The following is a 14,890-nucleotide window of genomic DNA, read 5'->3' on the forward strand; positions in this document are numbered from 1 at the left end:
CAAAGTAATGAAGATGTGGATAATTTCCACAGTCGAGTCACACTTTTCATAGACCTTTAATAAATAGTAATATTTTAGTTTGACATTATATATGAGGTTTTATTATTTTCTTTTCATTTGTAGACAACTCGAAGTGAATTTGACTCCAGCGAATATGAAGTTCGAAGGCGTTACCAGGATTTCCTTTGGCTAAAGAGCAAGCTTGAGGAGACTCACCCCACGTTAATTATTCCGGTAAGAAAGCTTGTTTCTTTAATGTACCTTCTGAAAGTATGTGAATCCTGTCTAAAAAAATCTATCTTTCATTATACGGTTTAATTTGGTGATTGTAACATCACAGATCAACAATGGAAATTGCTTAGTGTCTAATTTATGCTGCTTGTCCATGCATTGATAATTGCAGTGTTTTACAGTGTGCATGTTCTTGGACATTTGACAAGGCTTGTTTATTTTAGCAATTTCAGTACCAGGGTATTTGTTTACGCCACTAAGAAGTTTTCATTTTAAACAAACCATTATGCCACTGTTTAAAAAACGTTGTTAGCACAGAGCAAATGGCCATTTTGACTTAACACTCCAAGGCACATGCAGGATTAGAGCCTTATTACTACAGTAATGTCAGCAACTCTGATTTCAGAGACAGGGAGTTCTTCTTGAAGTCGAAGGGCCCCAAATGTGCTATCCGTGCTGCTGATCAGTGGCCTGAAAGTGAAGGTATCAATGTTGGGAGGTGATACCCACCCTCCTGAATGACCATGAGTGGTGCGAGAGGAGCTTGTAACTTCAAGACCTCACCCGTGCTGTATTGATCTGAAGATGATATCTCTCGCAGTGTAAACCTGAGTCGCAAGTCTTCTCCTTACCTTCTATTACCTTTCCGTATACTTTCCTATTCTGCTTCCCAGCTGAAAAGGAGGTGTAGGTGAAAATGTGGCATGCTTCACTGCTGAGGTGTTCCGAAATGCTTTGTTCCAACATCTGCTGACTTTCTTTTTGATTAGTTCGATTTCCTGGTTGAATTGTTGGCTGGCTATAGGGCCAGGACGGTGCTGATAAGAGAAATTAGAACTCAAAAAACAGACTACCACAGATTTGAAAGTGGCTGCCCTCTTGGGATCATGCTTTATTGTGACTGCACCCTTTCACCTGCTTGCCATGTTACAATATATGGAGGTCTGCTCCTTTGTGTCTGACCTGCTATGAAATATACCACGTTAATCTACACCGAACCACTGCATTGTTCTCTGCATTTGGTCTCAACTTTGATTTTTCAATGACTGGCTAAACTATACTGAAATCAGTTGTTCTGAATTCTCCTATTCTACATTGCACTGAACCCCGAGTAGTCAATCCTTCTAGACACTACTCTGTTTGCTGCATGATCACAGAGGCCTCCTTGTAACCACATGCCATTAACATTCGGGTTTAGAAAGGAAGCCCTCAGTCCATTCTATATTGAGTGCTGCTTTTCCCCATCTTCTGCCAGGATTCCAGATATTAGTCTTAACACCATAATGAAAGAACTCAAGCTAGTCAATCTATCTGTAGAACCGGTTAATGACAAGACCCCCTAAGCAAATTAAATTAACTGTATAGCATGAACATCACTGATATTGCTGTATTGATATTGTCACTTTTTTAGATTACACTGACCACCAAGTAGTCAATCCTTCTAGACATTACTGTGTTTGCTGTCTGATCACAGAGGCCTCCTTGGAACCACATGCCATTAACATTAGTATATAGAACCAGAAGCCCTCGGTCTATGCTATATTGAGTGCTACTCTTCCCCATCTACTGCCAGGATTCCAGTGATTGGTCTTGAAACCATAATGAATGAACTCGAGCTAGCCAATCTATCAGTATGATCGGTTAACATTGCCTTCCATCCATAGGTTAACATGGGAGCTGCCTTATAACATATTATGAGTATAGTTACTCATGGGGACAAGATCAGAAAATCCAATTTGGTGTCTCTGGACTCACAATTTAATAACACAAGTTATGGTGAAGTTTGTTTTTAAATTGCAGTTCTAAAAATGCCACTTTTAGAAAGTTGGCATTTTCTTACTTAAACCATTTGGTACCTTCTGCCTGTCTCTGGAATACACATCTGGGGTGGGTGACAGCTGGCTTCCTGCATTCCCCTCAGACAGCCACACACAAAGGCAGAGTAGGTGTGACTGAACAGCCATCTGCATGTTGGGGGGGTTATCCTGAGTCAGGATAAGAGGGAGGAATAGATATTTGCACCTGAATAGGGCTGTGCCTGTCCCCACACAAAGGGTTGCATACCCCCTCTGTAGTGAGTCTGGGGCCAGGGCAGGAAAGGCAGGGCCTTATGCACTTCAAAGCATCTCTTTGAAGTCTACCTACTTTAGGTGTAAGTACTGGACCTCTGACACCACCATTTTAGAACACTGCTGACACTGAGGACATTCTACCAGGAAGAAGAACAGCTGTATTGTAGGAGGAACTTCTACTTTGCTACCTGCTTTTCTGTGTTGGCCTGCTGCCTGCTGCTCTGTCCCTATGAGTGATGAGGATTGGACCTGTGCTCTACATCCTTGAACTTAAGTTTCCCGAAGGGCTTGTTAGCTTGCCTCCTGTTGTTGACGTCTCAGGGACACAAAAGACTTTCAACCAACCTTTTCCTGCACTTGGACTCTGCCATATGTGAGTCTTCCCTGCCAAGTGGTGAAGTGGTGCCACCTCAGTCCTGGACCTTTGGAAGTGGGCCAAAGGTGCTTTGCCTTTCTGTGGACCTCATCAGAACCAACACAAAGCCTCGCTGCACAGCTGCCAGCCTCACTGGAATCGACACCGGGTGCTACGAAGCCCCAGAAAGCCTTGCAACGGAGTTGCCAGTCCAACGGAACCAATGCACAGTGACACCCAGCCCTGCAAAGCATCACTACACAGCTCCCAGGGGTTGATGCAAAGTGATGCCATACCCGGCAAAGCCTCACCACACAGATCCCCAGGATGGACGCAACGGAAAGCCTCGCTGCACAGCTTCTCAGAACCTATGCCAGACGATGCAAAGCCTCGCAAAGCAATGCCGCGCAGACCATGCACCAGGATTTAAGGTACTGTGTTTAGTGGGCCCAAGTGGGTCCCAGTAGCCGGCCTGCGCTCCATCGTGGTTGGCCTGAGCTTGTGACTTTGTTTCGTCCAACGCGACCAGATAACAAGTGTTGGCGCTTTGCACTTTTATGTGCTATTTTCACCTACATTAAATGGCGTATCTTGACTTCTATTTATTGTTTTTTGTCATTTCAGTCTTGTTTTGTTCATAATATACTAAGAATATAATAATCTATATATCTAAACTGGTGTGAAGCCCTTTTGTGGTGTTTCATTGTGTTGTGTTGCAAAAATACTTTCTGCATTGCCTTCAAGGTTAAGTCTGACTGATCTATGCCAGGCAACCAGAGGGTGAGCACAGGTTAATTTAGGTTGTGTATCTGACTTACCTTCACTAGGACTACGGTCCCTACTTGGACATGGTGCTAATCTCTGCCAACTGGAGACCCACTTTCTAACTGTTGCCTTTCTGTCTTCAATCCATTTCTGCTCTTTTGGCATCTTTGTCACTGTTTTAGCAGGCAGCAATACTAAAGCAGTACATTTCCTATGTGACCTTGGAATGGTCTTCACATATTTCAGCAGAGCCACCAAGAGGTCCTGCTGAAGCTAAACTTCTTTTATATCTGACACACAGTACAATACACATCAGTCCAGCATTACTTTATAGATGTGCAGCTCCATGCCTAATGCAGGAAGTCCTCCCTTTGGAGTCTGCATCTTCTGCATCCCGTCTCTGCTTTCAACCTCGTGTATTTTTAAATCTTGAGGCGTAGAGTAGCATCTCTGGGTGTATTTGAAATGCATTAGTATGAGTCACCAGTTTAGGGAGATTTTCTTTGTAGGCAGCAATATGTTCACTGCCCATCTGTTATGTCTATTTCTAGGTCTCTCCCCTTCTTGTCCTGTGCCACTCTATTTGGGTCTGGTATGATTACCATCATTTGGTTATATGACTGTGACATGAGAAACATGGGAAGATACGACTGTGGCGAGCAGTGACATAGCTGCCAATTCTAGCAGATATTCCTAGTAAATATCCTATGATACAAAAAAGTGACACGCACTTCTTTGTAACACTGAATGTATGCATGTTCATGACTTTCCTATCTTCGTGTATATATATAAAAATGTATTTATCTGCATCCTGTTTAGCTTGCATAATCACTTTCAGTTCTGTCTCATGTGGCACATCCAGATGGCCCATCAGTAGCAACAGTGGTGAATCTATTATGTCCTTGCGGGTGAGGTAAGCCAGTCTGCACCATGCCCGGTAGTTCATGGTACCAAGTCTGCTTCTACTGTTGTTTCACTTGAACGTCCAATATTGTCTCAACAGAACTGGCTTTGAAAAGTCTTTTTCCAAGCCAATGTGTGGGGCATTTAGATCGTTTTGGTACCAATAACAGGCATATTAATCCTGTGTCACCTGGTAGTAAATCTCAGCCCCCTACCTTATATTGCAAGGACAGTGTCAACTAAAACTCACCTGCCCATGCAAGTCTGATCATAATTGACTTTAATTGGACAATATTCATTCGGGTCAATAGATGGATAAAGTGATACTTGTCGTTTTCGGTTGAATCAATAGGCTTGAAATCCTAGTCCCATTATCATTCTTTTATTTTTATAATGACATAATCGATACTGCTTCTTTGATATCCACTGTGGAAGTGCCCCTAGGAGATAATCTCTTTTGTTCAGCCATTTAAAATCCGGTTTGATCTGCATTCCATATTCCTGTGTCTAGTCTTCATTAGCTAGAGGAATAGTGGATGGCAAATTGGGTGAGTTCACCCTGGATTCTTCCTACAGAACATAATGATATTAATTTAGTTGGTCACTGCAGACATATTAGTCATTGAAATAACCCAGTAGCAATGTAGCTGGGTGAATCCTCCCATAGAATCTACAATGAACAAGACGGTGATGGAATACATTTATGAATTAATCCTGTCCACTGGCAGTTGATCAGTTCACATTAAAGTGTATCGTTTATAGTCCACTGTGCCATTCTAGACCCAGACCAGCCATTCACCTGATCCGAAATGAACAGTCCAGTCCAAACCGCCACGCCAGGTGCCCTCAAGATAGGAACACAAGCAACCCCAGAAGTGCTTCAGCCTGCATAGGGCTCGTTAGTGAGGTATAGCTTCAGTCCTGTGGCATGGAGAACATGGGACCTGTTGAATCTAGTGCAGCTTCTTCCACAAGTTGCTTGTAGCTACCTTTCAGTCCATCATGTTACTGAAAAAGTTCTTACATCATACTGCCACTAGAGCTGTAAGCCGAAACATAATTGTTAATACTATGTAGTGATTTGCACATTTTGTTGATTTCGTAATTGAATTGTTATAGAATGTAGGGGCATCTGGTGGTGTTATATCTAAAGATATTCATAGCTGCAAAATTATTCCTCTTGTGACTCTTTCACATGTTAATTTTCAGCCAGTTGAATGATAGTTTCATTGCCACATCAAGTAAAGGAGGATTGACGCTACATTTCTTGGAGGGCACATATATCCAGTCTGACAGTCAGTTCATGTCAGTCCTATATATCTCTTCCTTAAGCTCCTCTCATGGAAGATGTTTATGGTGGGTGCAGTGATACAAGGGGTTCTGTCAGTCAGTGGAAGTTAGGAAAATGTATTGCATCATAATGAGTGAATCACACGCTCTACTATCACAGAAACCATCAGCAATTGTGTAGTTTTTTAATTGTTCGCATTCAATTGTAGTTTTACGTTTTTGGAACAAGTGAATCCATGCTCCCTTTTCACTTTTTAGGGCGAGCGAAGCGAAAAGCCCTGTTGAGGAGGTTTTAAAAATGGACTTAGAAATTCCAGATGCTCGTGCGTGTGAGTTTCCATTTGGGTCTGCTATTGGCCTTTCACTGCTTGTTTTTAATCTTATCCGCAGACATCTTCAACTATATGATGTGGGAGATATGTTCTCAACTAGACAATTCAATGAGCAGGGTTTGAGTCATCGCCTCGATCACAATTAGATGACTTTCTTTTTTTTTTCAGGTCCTTGCTCCTTATGTGATGGCTTTCTATTTTGTGCTACACTGGTGCATTCATTAGTTACAGTATTCTAGATTCAGAACCAGTCTGGATCAGTTGTATTCCCTTGCTCAAGAGAAAAGGATATTTTCTTTACATTCCTTTTAGCTCTCCATGGGAGTGTATCGCTTTGCTTGCACTCTCCCCTATTACCGCCTGTCCGCTCAAGATCAGTTCCGTTTTACCTTCTTCCCAGCTCCAGTCATCTGATCTTTCCCCTTTTCCTATCCACTTTTTTCTTTTCATTTTTTTGGGATGACAACACCTGCTCACTTCTGCGTATTTCTGAGGCAATGCACAGCTTCACTCACCTCACCACTTTATTTTTTGTTTTTACTTTTTAATTCTTTACACAAGGATTTGAAAGCTGCAAATTGCTACTGGGCATTTCACTTCAGCTCATTTATGTGGAGTCCCTCACATAATGTATTTCTTAAGGTATTAGTTCAAAAATGAGTGTCTCCATCTTGTAAAGATGAATAAAGGATAACAAAATAAAATTGCAAAATGGCTGCTGTGAATATGCGTGCACCGACCACCATCTTGCGGTAATTTTTGTTACAATTTGATAACATCCATTCCAAGGTGGCTGTTGTGGAGTGCAGATACACAGGCCATCTTTAGTTTTTATCAAACTGTAAGTCACACAGTTTCAAGATGGGCGTCAGTGAGTGTGTATGTGTGCTTGCTCATGCACGCTGGCATCTTGAAATTATCATTTGTTATAGTTTGACAAAAAAAACCTAGCTGGCCCCTGTGGTGTCTGCAAGTATGGACTGCCATCTTGGAATGCTTTTGCCACTGAGTTAGCAAAGGATGCAAGCATTGGCAAAGTCAATACATTTATTTATGGCAAGACTTGTTGGGTTTGCCATGTCTATTTACTAACTTCTTTTCGTCCTCAAAGGTTCCACATCATGGAAAGCCATTTTTAATCCAGGCAACACTTCACTGATTGCAAAATATTAGTAAAGATTTCTGGGGTGATGGCATTTCTTCCAACTGCTCCTCTTTTTCTACCGAAGGCACTATTATTACTTTAGTCAATTCGAAAACAGTTTCGGGGCCTAATGTAAATGAATAAGTCCTGATGTATTTTATTTGTTTAAAAAATTCATGGCTTTGAAAGCTGCTCTTTGAAGTTCTAATTCTCGAATTCTGTCTTGTTTGTTGTGAATTTGTTCGGTTGTCTTGAAATTTCATTACTTGTTTATTTCCTTTTCAGCCTTTGCCAGAAAAATTCATAATGAAAGGAATGGTCGAGCGATTTAATGACGATTTTATTGAGACTCGCAAAAAGGCATTGCATAAATTTTTAAACCGAATAGCAGAGCATCCAACTTTAACCTTTAATGAAGATTTCAAGGTTTTTCTTACTGCACAAGCATGGGTAAGGATAAAATGTTTCGACTGTTCATGATCACTAGTAAGTATCTGCAGATATTTCTGTAGGTTTAACACTTTTAGGTTTGGCCTATACGTATCTTCAATTATTTCATATGCTCTATGTTTTTTACATATATTTTAAAAATAATACAGACATGCATATACAGAGGATTTGTGATCGCTTCTGCGGGCTTTAGTCACATAGAGGGGCTTTGGGTCAGTTCTCTTCTATCATTGTTCGTATGTGGTATGACCAAAATTCATTTAGAGGATGAATAAATATTAATTTATAATCACTTTTTTGGCATGAAACAAAATGTAATGTAGCAGTTTCTTTGGTTTAATGGTAATTCAATGTAGGATGATGCTCTCAGAGTGGACGGTGCATTTAACGACTACTTCCACGATGGTACAGGGTTGTATACTGCAGTTAAGGGTGGCGGTATCTCTGAAGGATTTTTTCTCACTGTGACGCTTAGCCTGAGCCACCCAGTACAGTGATAATATCCTTTTAGGTAGCACCCTTCATAATATGTCATTAATCATTACAAATTCAAGTGGATCAACTGTCTATGGCTTGCGGATCACTGACACCTAGATCTTGTAATCCTTGCTATTAAAATTTTACCCTTCTGATTTGGTTCCATGTGGTGACCTGCTGGTTATTCCCACAAGTGTTCACAATTGTGTGTCAGCCCAAGGTTGGCTGAGATGTAATCCCTCGAAAATGAATCTTCTATGGGACTGTTAAGAATCCAGCCATGCACCTCATCTGATCTCGGAGAAATACTGGGGAAATTGGATTTTTGGGCAAAAAAATCTTGATTCATATACTACGAGGCAGAGGTCTCCAATGGGGTAAATGAGGGTTTCACTCTACTAAACAGAAAAGCTACTGTTCTATACTGCGTATTCTAAAGCCATATATTTTGAATTATCCCAAATTTAACTGAGATAATAACAGCGACTCAATAGCACTGCAACAAGCTTTCTCACTAAAGCATGCTCATGGTGTTCATAATGCTTTCACTGGAAAAGGAGTACAATTTATCACTCTCTCTATTTCCCACTGGTCATACTATAAATTATTCCCTGGATTTCGTAGAGATAGTCTCCTAAAACATGACTCAGACTCTTTCTACTCAGCCAGTGCCATGCTTCTTGCAATAACTCAATACAAACATGTCAGGATGAGTGGCATAGCAGTCTGGATTCAAGCCTCTACTCATTGGAACAAGCAGCCACATAATATCATGCAAGTTGCAGATTACCAATTTGCGAACAGCCTCTTCTCTCATTAGATTCCTCTAGACTAAGCTTTAGTTTCTGAAGATCGATTGTTGGTTTTAGTGCTGTTGACATGAAATATGATACTTTATGTACATTATATCAACTGATTTCTGTGGATCTATGTCTTTGCCATTGATGTGCATGTTTAATTTCCTCAGCTTTCAGTGTTCTTTTTTAGCCTTTATTTTCGTTTTGTTTTTACTTAGGAACTAGCCTCTCACAAGAAGCAAGGTCCTGGTTTCCTCGAGCGCATGGGTCAATCTGTTCGGGCTGTAGCATCTTCCATGAGAGGAGTTAAAAATCGACCAGATGACATTGCTGTAATAAGTGATTATGTTGATATATTCAGTCAAAAAACAAATGCTCTAGACAAAATTGCTCAAAGAATCTACAAGGAAGAAAAAGGTAGTTACTGCATACGAAATTAATATAAATATGTGGCTTTTGAAATTGTTATATCTTGGAAGCTAGTGGTCACTGTTGAAGGCAGTATCTATATGTAAACAATAACAGTACAATTATAAACTCTGAGTTATTTCCATAGATTTGAATATGCATGTTGTTTGGAGGGCGTAAGTCATGATGGAAAGCATACACTTGCTATTCTCTTGGGGAGAAAAGTCACTGTCTGTATACGAGCTGTGGCCAAACTCCCACTCTGCCCAAACAGAATCGAACCTCCGAAACTACCGGTCTTATAAAGTGTTACCTTGTCATACCTTGAATAGGTTATGCTGTGCAGGAAGCAAATTGCTCCCAGAGATATGTGACCAATATATAGATTCATCAATCTCAAATTCTGCGATTCCTAAATTGCGAGAAATAGCGAATCGCAATTTAGAAATCGCAGAATGGGATTCAAGGAAAATAGCGATAAAAAAAAAAAAAGCAAATCGCTTTCGGCCGCAATCGCCAATTGCGAGTTTCCGAAAATCGCATAAAATTCGCAGAATCGGCCGATACCCTTGTTGAAATTGCGATCTCGCAATTACCGAAATCGCAAATTGCGATCTCGCTAATTGCGAGATCGCAAAAACGGGAAGTCGTATTTTGAGCACAGTGATGACATGACAACCAGGAAGTAGGCAGGTTCCACCCTCATTCAGCATTGTGAGCCTGAAGTGGAAGCAGCATTGCTCAGAGCTCCACTCCAGAGTACCTCCAGCTGAAAACCAGGAGACACCCCACTGCAGAACATGTCACAGGAAGCTGCAGGGGAAACTTCCTCTGGAAGGAAAAGGAAAATAACATTTTTGGAACAAGAACTTGAATATCTCATAGAGGGAGTGTGCAAGGACCACCACCGCCTCTTTGGGAAGGACTCAAGCAGGGTGCCTGAGGCCGACAAAAGGAGGATTTGGGTGCGCATCCGCGCGAAAGTTAATTCAGTGGGAGTGACCCAGCGCTCTGTGGATGAGTTGAAAAAACGATGGTACGACCTCAGAGGGCGGGCCAAGGAGAGGATCGCAGAGAGGCTGGGGGAGCGTGTCGCAACAGGAGGAGGAGAGCTCACTGTCCCACCCAACACCCCACTTGAGGACCGAGTAGAGGACACCCTGAATACCCAGGCATGCGTGGGGGTAACCCAGCTGGACTCCTCCCGACCCACCCAAGATTCACAAGGTAAGTGCCATGCGACTGCGACCCTGTCCCCTAACAATGGCCATGACCCCAGATCATCCCATTAGAAACCCCAGTCATGCAGCCAAAGCACACCACAAAAGCCCTATTGCATTGTGGGACATGTAGTCTGACCACAATTACCATCTAGCCCCATACAGCCAGACCTGTTCAGTGAGAGTCAATCCTGCAGCGAGTCAGGGAATGGTAGCCTGCATGCATGTAGCAACTTTCAATGTGTAAGATACATGTCATTAATCAACATCCACTTTACATCACAGGTGGCGCTGAAGTACCCAGTACAGATAGCGATGCTCTACAAATTGAAGACATTACTGAGGACACCGAGGGAGACGTCCATCCATCCCCACAACCAGGACCATCAGGGCAAGCTGCCGCCCAAGGCGGTAGTACCACCACCTGCCCCTGTGGACAGTGCCACCTCAGCGCCAACAGGCGCACCACAACCACAGCGTGTGACTCACACGCCAGTGGGGCTGACAACAACAGCTGCAGCACGACAACAATCCCGCCGCACTGCCGCTGTGAGGAGCCAGTCCAGCGGACTGGTGAGGGAGCCGCGCAATACCACACCACGCGCTGGCAGGGGGGTGAATGTGCGGGCACCTGGGCTCTTTATTGAGCGCCGTATGCTCCACGTCCACCAGACACAAGCCTGTCATCTCGCAGCAATACATCTACAGCTCAACAAGACCGCTAGGAATGTTGGGCTGATGTCAGACAGGATGGAGAGGATGACCACTGCAGTGGAGGCCAACACCCAGGCCATGTATAGCCAGCGGGAGGTCAACCGGCGCAGACACTGGCAGCTGCTGACCCGCCTGTCTGCGTACACGCGGTCAAATTATATAATAGGGAATGCCACCTCCCAGCTCTCGCGAAGCTCCTTGGGCATGCAAGTGCAAATGGTCCAGTGCTGCCAGGATGTCACAAGGGCATTGGAGCAAGTGACCACTGCAGTGCAGGGTATGCAGGCAACTGGCAATGGCCAGGCGGGTGGGGAGGATGACACTAGTGAGGCTAATACAAGCCACAGCAGCCAATCCGTGCCACTGGTGATAGCACCCCGCCGCAGCACCAGGCCCTCTGCTGCCTCACGGGCAAATCCGGGGGAAGAGCAGGAAAGAAGATTGGGAGCGTCCGCCCAGAGGCGCCATTGAACATTTGTAAAGTACCATGAAGGGCCATGCTGCTGAGACAAGCATGCCCTCCTCATATACATGGGACATATGAATCAATATGGCTCTCATTTTACTGTGTGAGAAATTCCTACTTTATTGTGCAACAAACAATAAAAAATATTCTGTTCAAGTTAATCTGACTCATGTCATTATTTCTATTGTCATGCATGAGTGAAGTGTTGGGTGAGGGGAGTGGGTTCACTAGAAACAGTTAATAGTGATATCGTTGCGGCGCCTGTGTCCTTCTGCAGGATTCTCCCCGCGTGCATGATGCACATGTGCAGGTGGTCAGTTGTCCCCTTCCGACTCACTGCCAGAGATCTCTATAGGTATCCTGCGCTTGGTCGCAATGTTGTGGAGGATTGCACAGACGGCCACGATGCGGCAGCAGGCCTCAGGCTCGTACTTGATGGCCCCACCAGTCTTGTGAAGTATGCGGAATCTGCTCTTCAAAAGGCCAAATGTCCTCTCAATGCAATTTCTTGTGCGTATGTGTGCAGCATTGTAACGCCGTTGCTGTGGTGTTGCAGGGTTGAGGTATGGGGTGAGGAGGAACTCACGGTGACTGTAGGCGCTGTCACCTAAATGAAAGGAGCAGAGGATGAGTGCCTGTTCTGCACAGCTACATCATCACAGTGTACTATTTGGGGGCATGTGTACTTACCTAGTAGGTGTCCTTCGCCAAAGTCTCCCCTGGCCAGTCGTGTGTGAATGCCGCTGTGCCGGAATATTAAGGAGTCATGTGTGCTCCCCGGGTATTGTGCCACTATGTCCGTGATGAAAGTCTTAGCGTTGCACACCATCTGGATATTGAGGGAGAGGTAGGACTTGCGGTTGCGGTACATGTATTCCCTTTGTGATGGTGGGCAGATGTGGATGTGGGTACAGTCAATGCATCCTATTACATGTGGGAATTGCGCAACGTTGTAGAAATGAAGCTTGGTCTCATTCAAGTCCTGTTGACTGGTCGGGAATGAGATGTAGTGGTGTAGCCGGGTCAGCATAGCCTCCAGGAAACTCCTTAGGCAGCGGGACATGGTGTTCTGGGATAGCACCCTGCAACAGCGACTATCCCCTGGAAGCTTCCGAAGGCCAGTAGGTGCAGGCTGCACAAGACCTGGACATGTGTGGGCATGGCATTGGTCCTCCTTGTTGAGTGCTGCATCAGTCCCGGATCCCGGATCAGATTGATGATCATTGCCCCATTCATGCGGTACTTAGAGTAAATTTGCCCCGCAGTTTGGCCCAGAAGGGTGACCCGCTGGGGGAATATTCGCTCCTGGATCCTGCGTCTGTTCCGTGCTGCAGCCTGGAGCCTTCGCCGCCTGACCACCATTGTGAGAGTCCTCATGCTCCTACTGTGATTCCTTAAGTGTGTTTGTTCAGGACTGCACCTGTGGCTCGTTAGGTTTTTAAAATTTTTTTTAATTTTTTTATTTCCTTCATGGTTACCACCTGCTTTTGGTTCTCCTTAAATTCCGCGTCGCAAATAGCGATTTTCCGCTTTTTCGGTAATTGCGATTTTTCATGAATTGCGTTTGCGATTATTTAGCAAAATCGCAAAACAAATCGCAGAATCCATGGATTCTCGCTATTTCCGATTCGCTATAGGGGTTCCTCCTAGATTCTGCGATTTATTTTGCGATTTCGCTGTTTTAATTTTGCGAATTTGCAATGTTTATGTTTTTGACATCATGAATAGCGTTTCTGTTCATTGTGATCGCAATAGATAATTCGCAGCTATTGCGATCGCAATTTTGTTGATGAATCTGGCTGCAATAAACTAACCGAACAGCATTTTAGTCAAAGAAACTTGATAGTGTTACCCAGGATGAAGTAAAAATAAATAATAATAATTTTACACCAAGGAAGGAAAACTGATCCGGGGACCATGAAGAATATTTTTCTTTTGAAGCTATAAATGTGCCTCAATTGGCTTGAATACAAAAAAGTTAAACGTAAAATCATATTTCCAATATGAACCATCAAAAGTGCTTTTGAAAAGAATTCCTAAACAATTTACTTATCAAGCGAATGGACATGATAGAATTTTCAATACAAAGAAAATAATCCAGGACAGAGTGCCTAGATTATACTGTAGGGGGTCTCATCTTTAGGATGTTGGCAACGTCTGGTAGGGCTGATGTGATGTGTGTGTCGCAGAATGCCTCCAGATGGTCACTTTGCCGCTGGCTTTTGAATGTACATGCTGGAAGTGTTGCTTCCAGGTATTCAACTATTTCAACTGCTCCCATTCTGTATTTCCAGTAGTTCTGAAAATCATGTTTGCTTGGCCCACTGAGGTGCTATTAAGATCAGTGCCACTTGCGCCTGCTTGTGTTTGTTTGCCTGGTCCACTGAGGTGCTATTAAGATTAGTGCCATTTGTGCCTGATTCTGTTTCTGTAACACCTGCTGTTTCTTATGATTTTAGCCCCTGTCTTCAGGCCTCTTTCCATTTCATTTATCTATGACCAACACCTATATGAGGATGTTCTTACACCAACGCGATTGGTTTAGGACCTTGAATTCCTCCCTTCATCAATTATAGAAAGGATGTCTTAATCAAAAGAAGGCGGTCAGTACTGTACTTGTATTCTTATTCATAAGTCTAGTAGGGGGTTGGCTTTTCTTAAGTACCTGCATTTACCCAAGGGCTGACTGTCATTCCTTCAATTAGAATTCCCAGGATCTGGTAGTGCTTTCCTACTAACCCCTTGCATGGGGATACAGGTTTTCCCCGCCATGTACAAGGTGTACTAAAAAGAGTACAGCAGGTTTCAGATGGCCTAAATAGTACTACGTCACACAATGTTAAACATTTCTTATACACAATTCAACAGTATATCAATAAAATGTATCTAAAAATCATCACAACGTAAAGTCCTAGGAACCTAAACACTTTAAAGGTTTATCAAGAAAATGGTTTTTCCACAAACCACGGAGTCCTAGCTCTCCGTGAGCTTAAGTTCAATCAACAAAATTGGGGAGAGGATGTAGCCTTAAGGTTAGAGCAGTCGACATCGAAGCTGGGGACCTGGGTTCAAGTCTCGGCAACGACAGTCAACATCCTGTGATTTTGGACAAATCACTTAATCTCTACGAGCCTGACAAAAATAATGTGTCCTTCTGTAACAAAACTGGTGCTATGTAAAGTTCTCTGATACCCGCTGTCTCGGGTCTAGTTTGAGCTATATAAAACCCTAAAACATAAAAAAAATCAAAAAAGCCTTGGCCTGCA

General features: G+C 43.3%; 1 protein-coding gene across 3 annotated transcripts in view; it reads left to right on the forward strand.

Moving 5' to 3' along the window:
* Positions 1-14,890, forward strand: part of SNX7 (sorting nexin 7) — a 202,003-nt gene that overhangs the window by 79,235 nt on the left and 107,878 nt on the right. For 2 of the 3 annotated variants that reach the window (XM_078644235.1, XM_078644244.1), the window contains exons 3-5: positions 124-234; positions 7,378-7,542; positions 9,035-9,233. In XM_078644235.1, coding sequence (XP_078500361.1) covers positions 124-234; positions 7,378-7,542; positions 9,035-9,233 — 475 coding nt within the window. The remainder of the gene's footprint in view (positions 1-123; positions 235-7,377; positions 7,543-9,034; positions 9,234-14,890) is intronic. The other variant, XM_078644226.1, reaches the window with a different exon arrangement.

The sequence above is a fragment of the Lissotriton helveticus genome, chromosome 1_1 (assembly GCF_964261635.1).
Source record: "Lissotriton helveticus chromosome 1_1, aLisHel1.1, whole genome shotgun sequence".
Classification (NCBI taxonomy): Eukaryota; Metazoa; Chordata; class Amphibia; order Caudata; family Salamandridae; genus Lissotriton; species Lissotriton helveticus.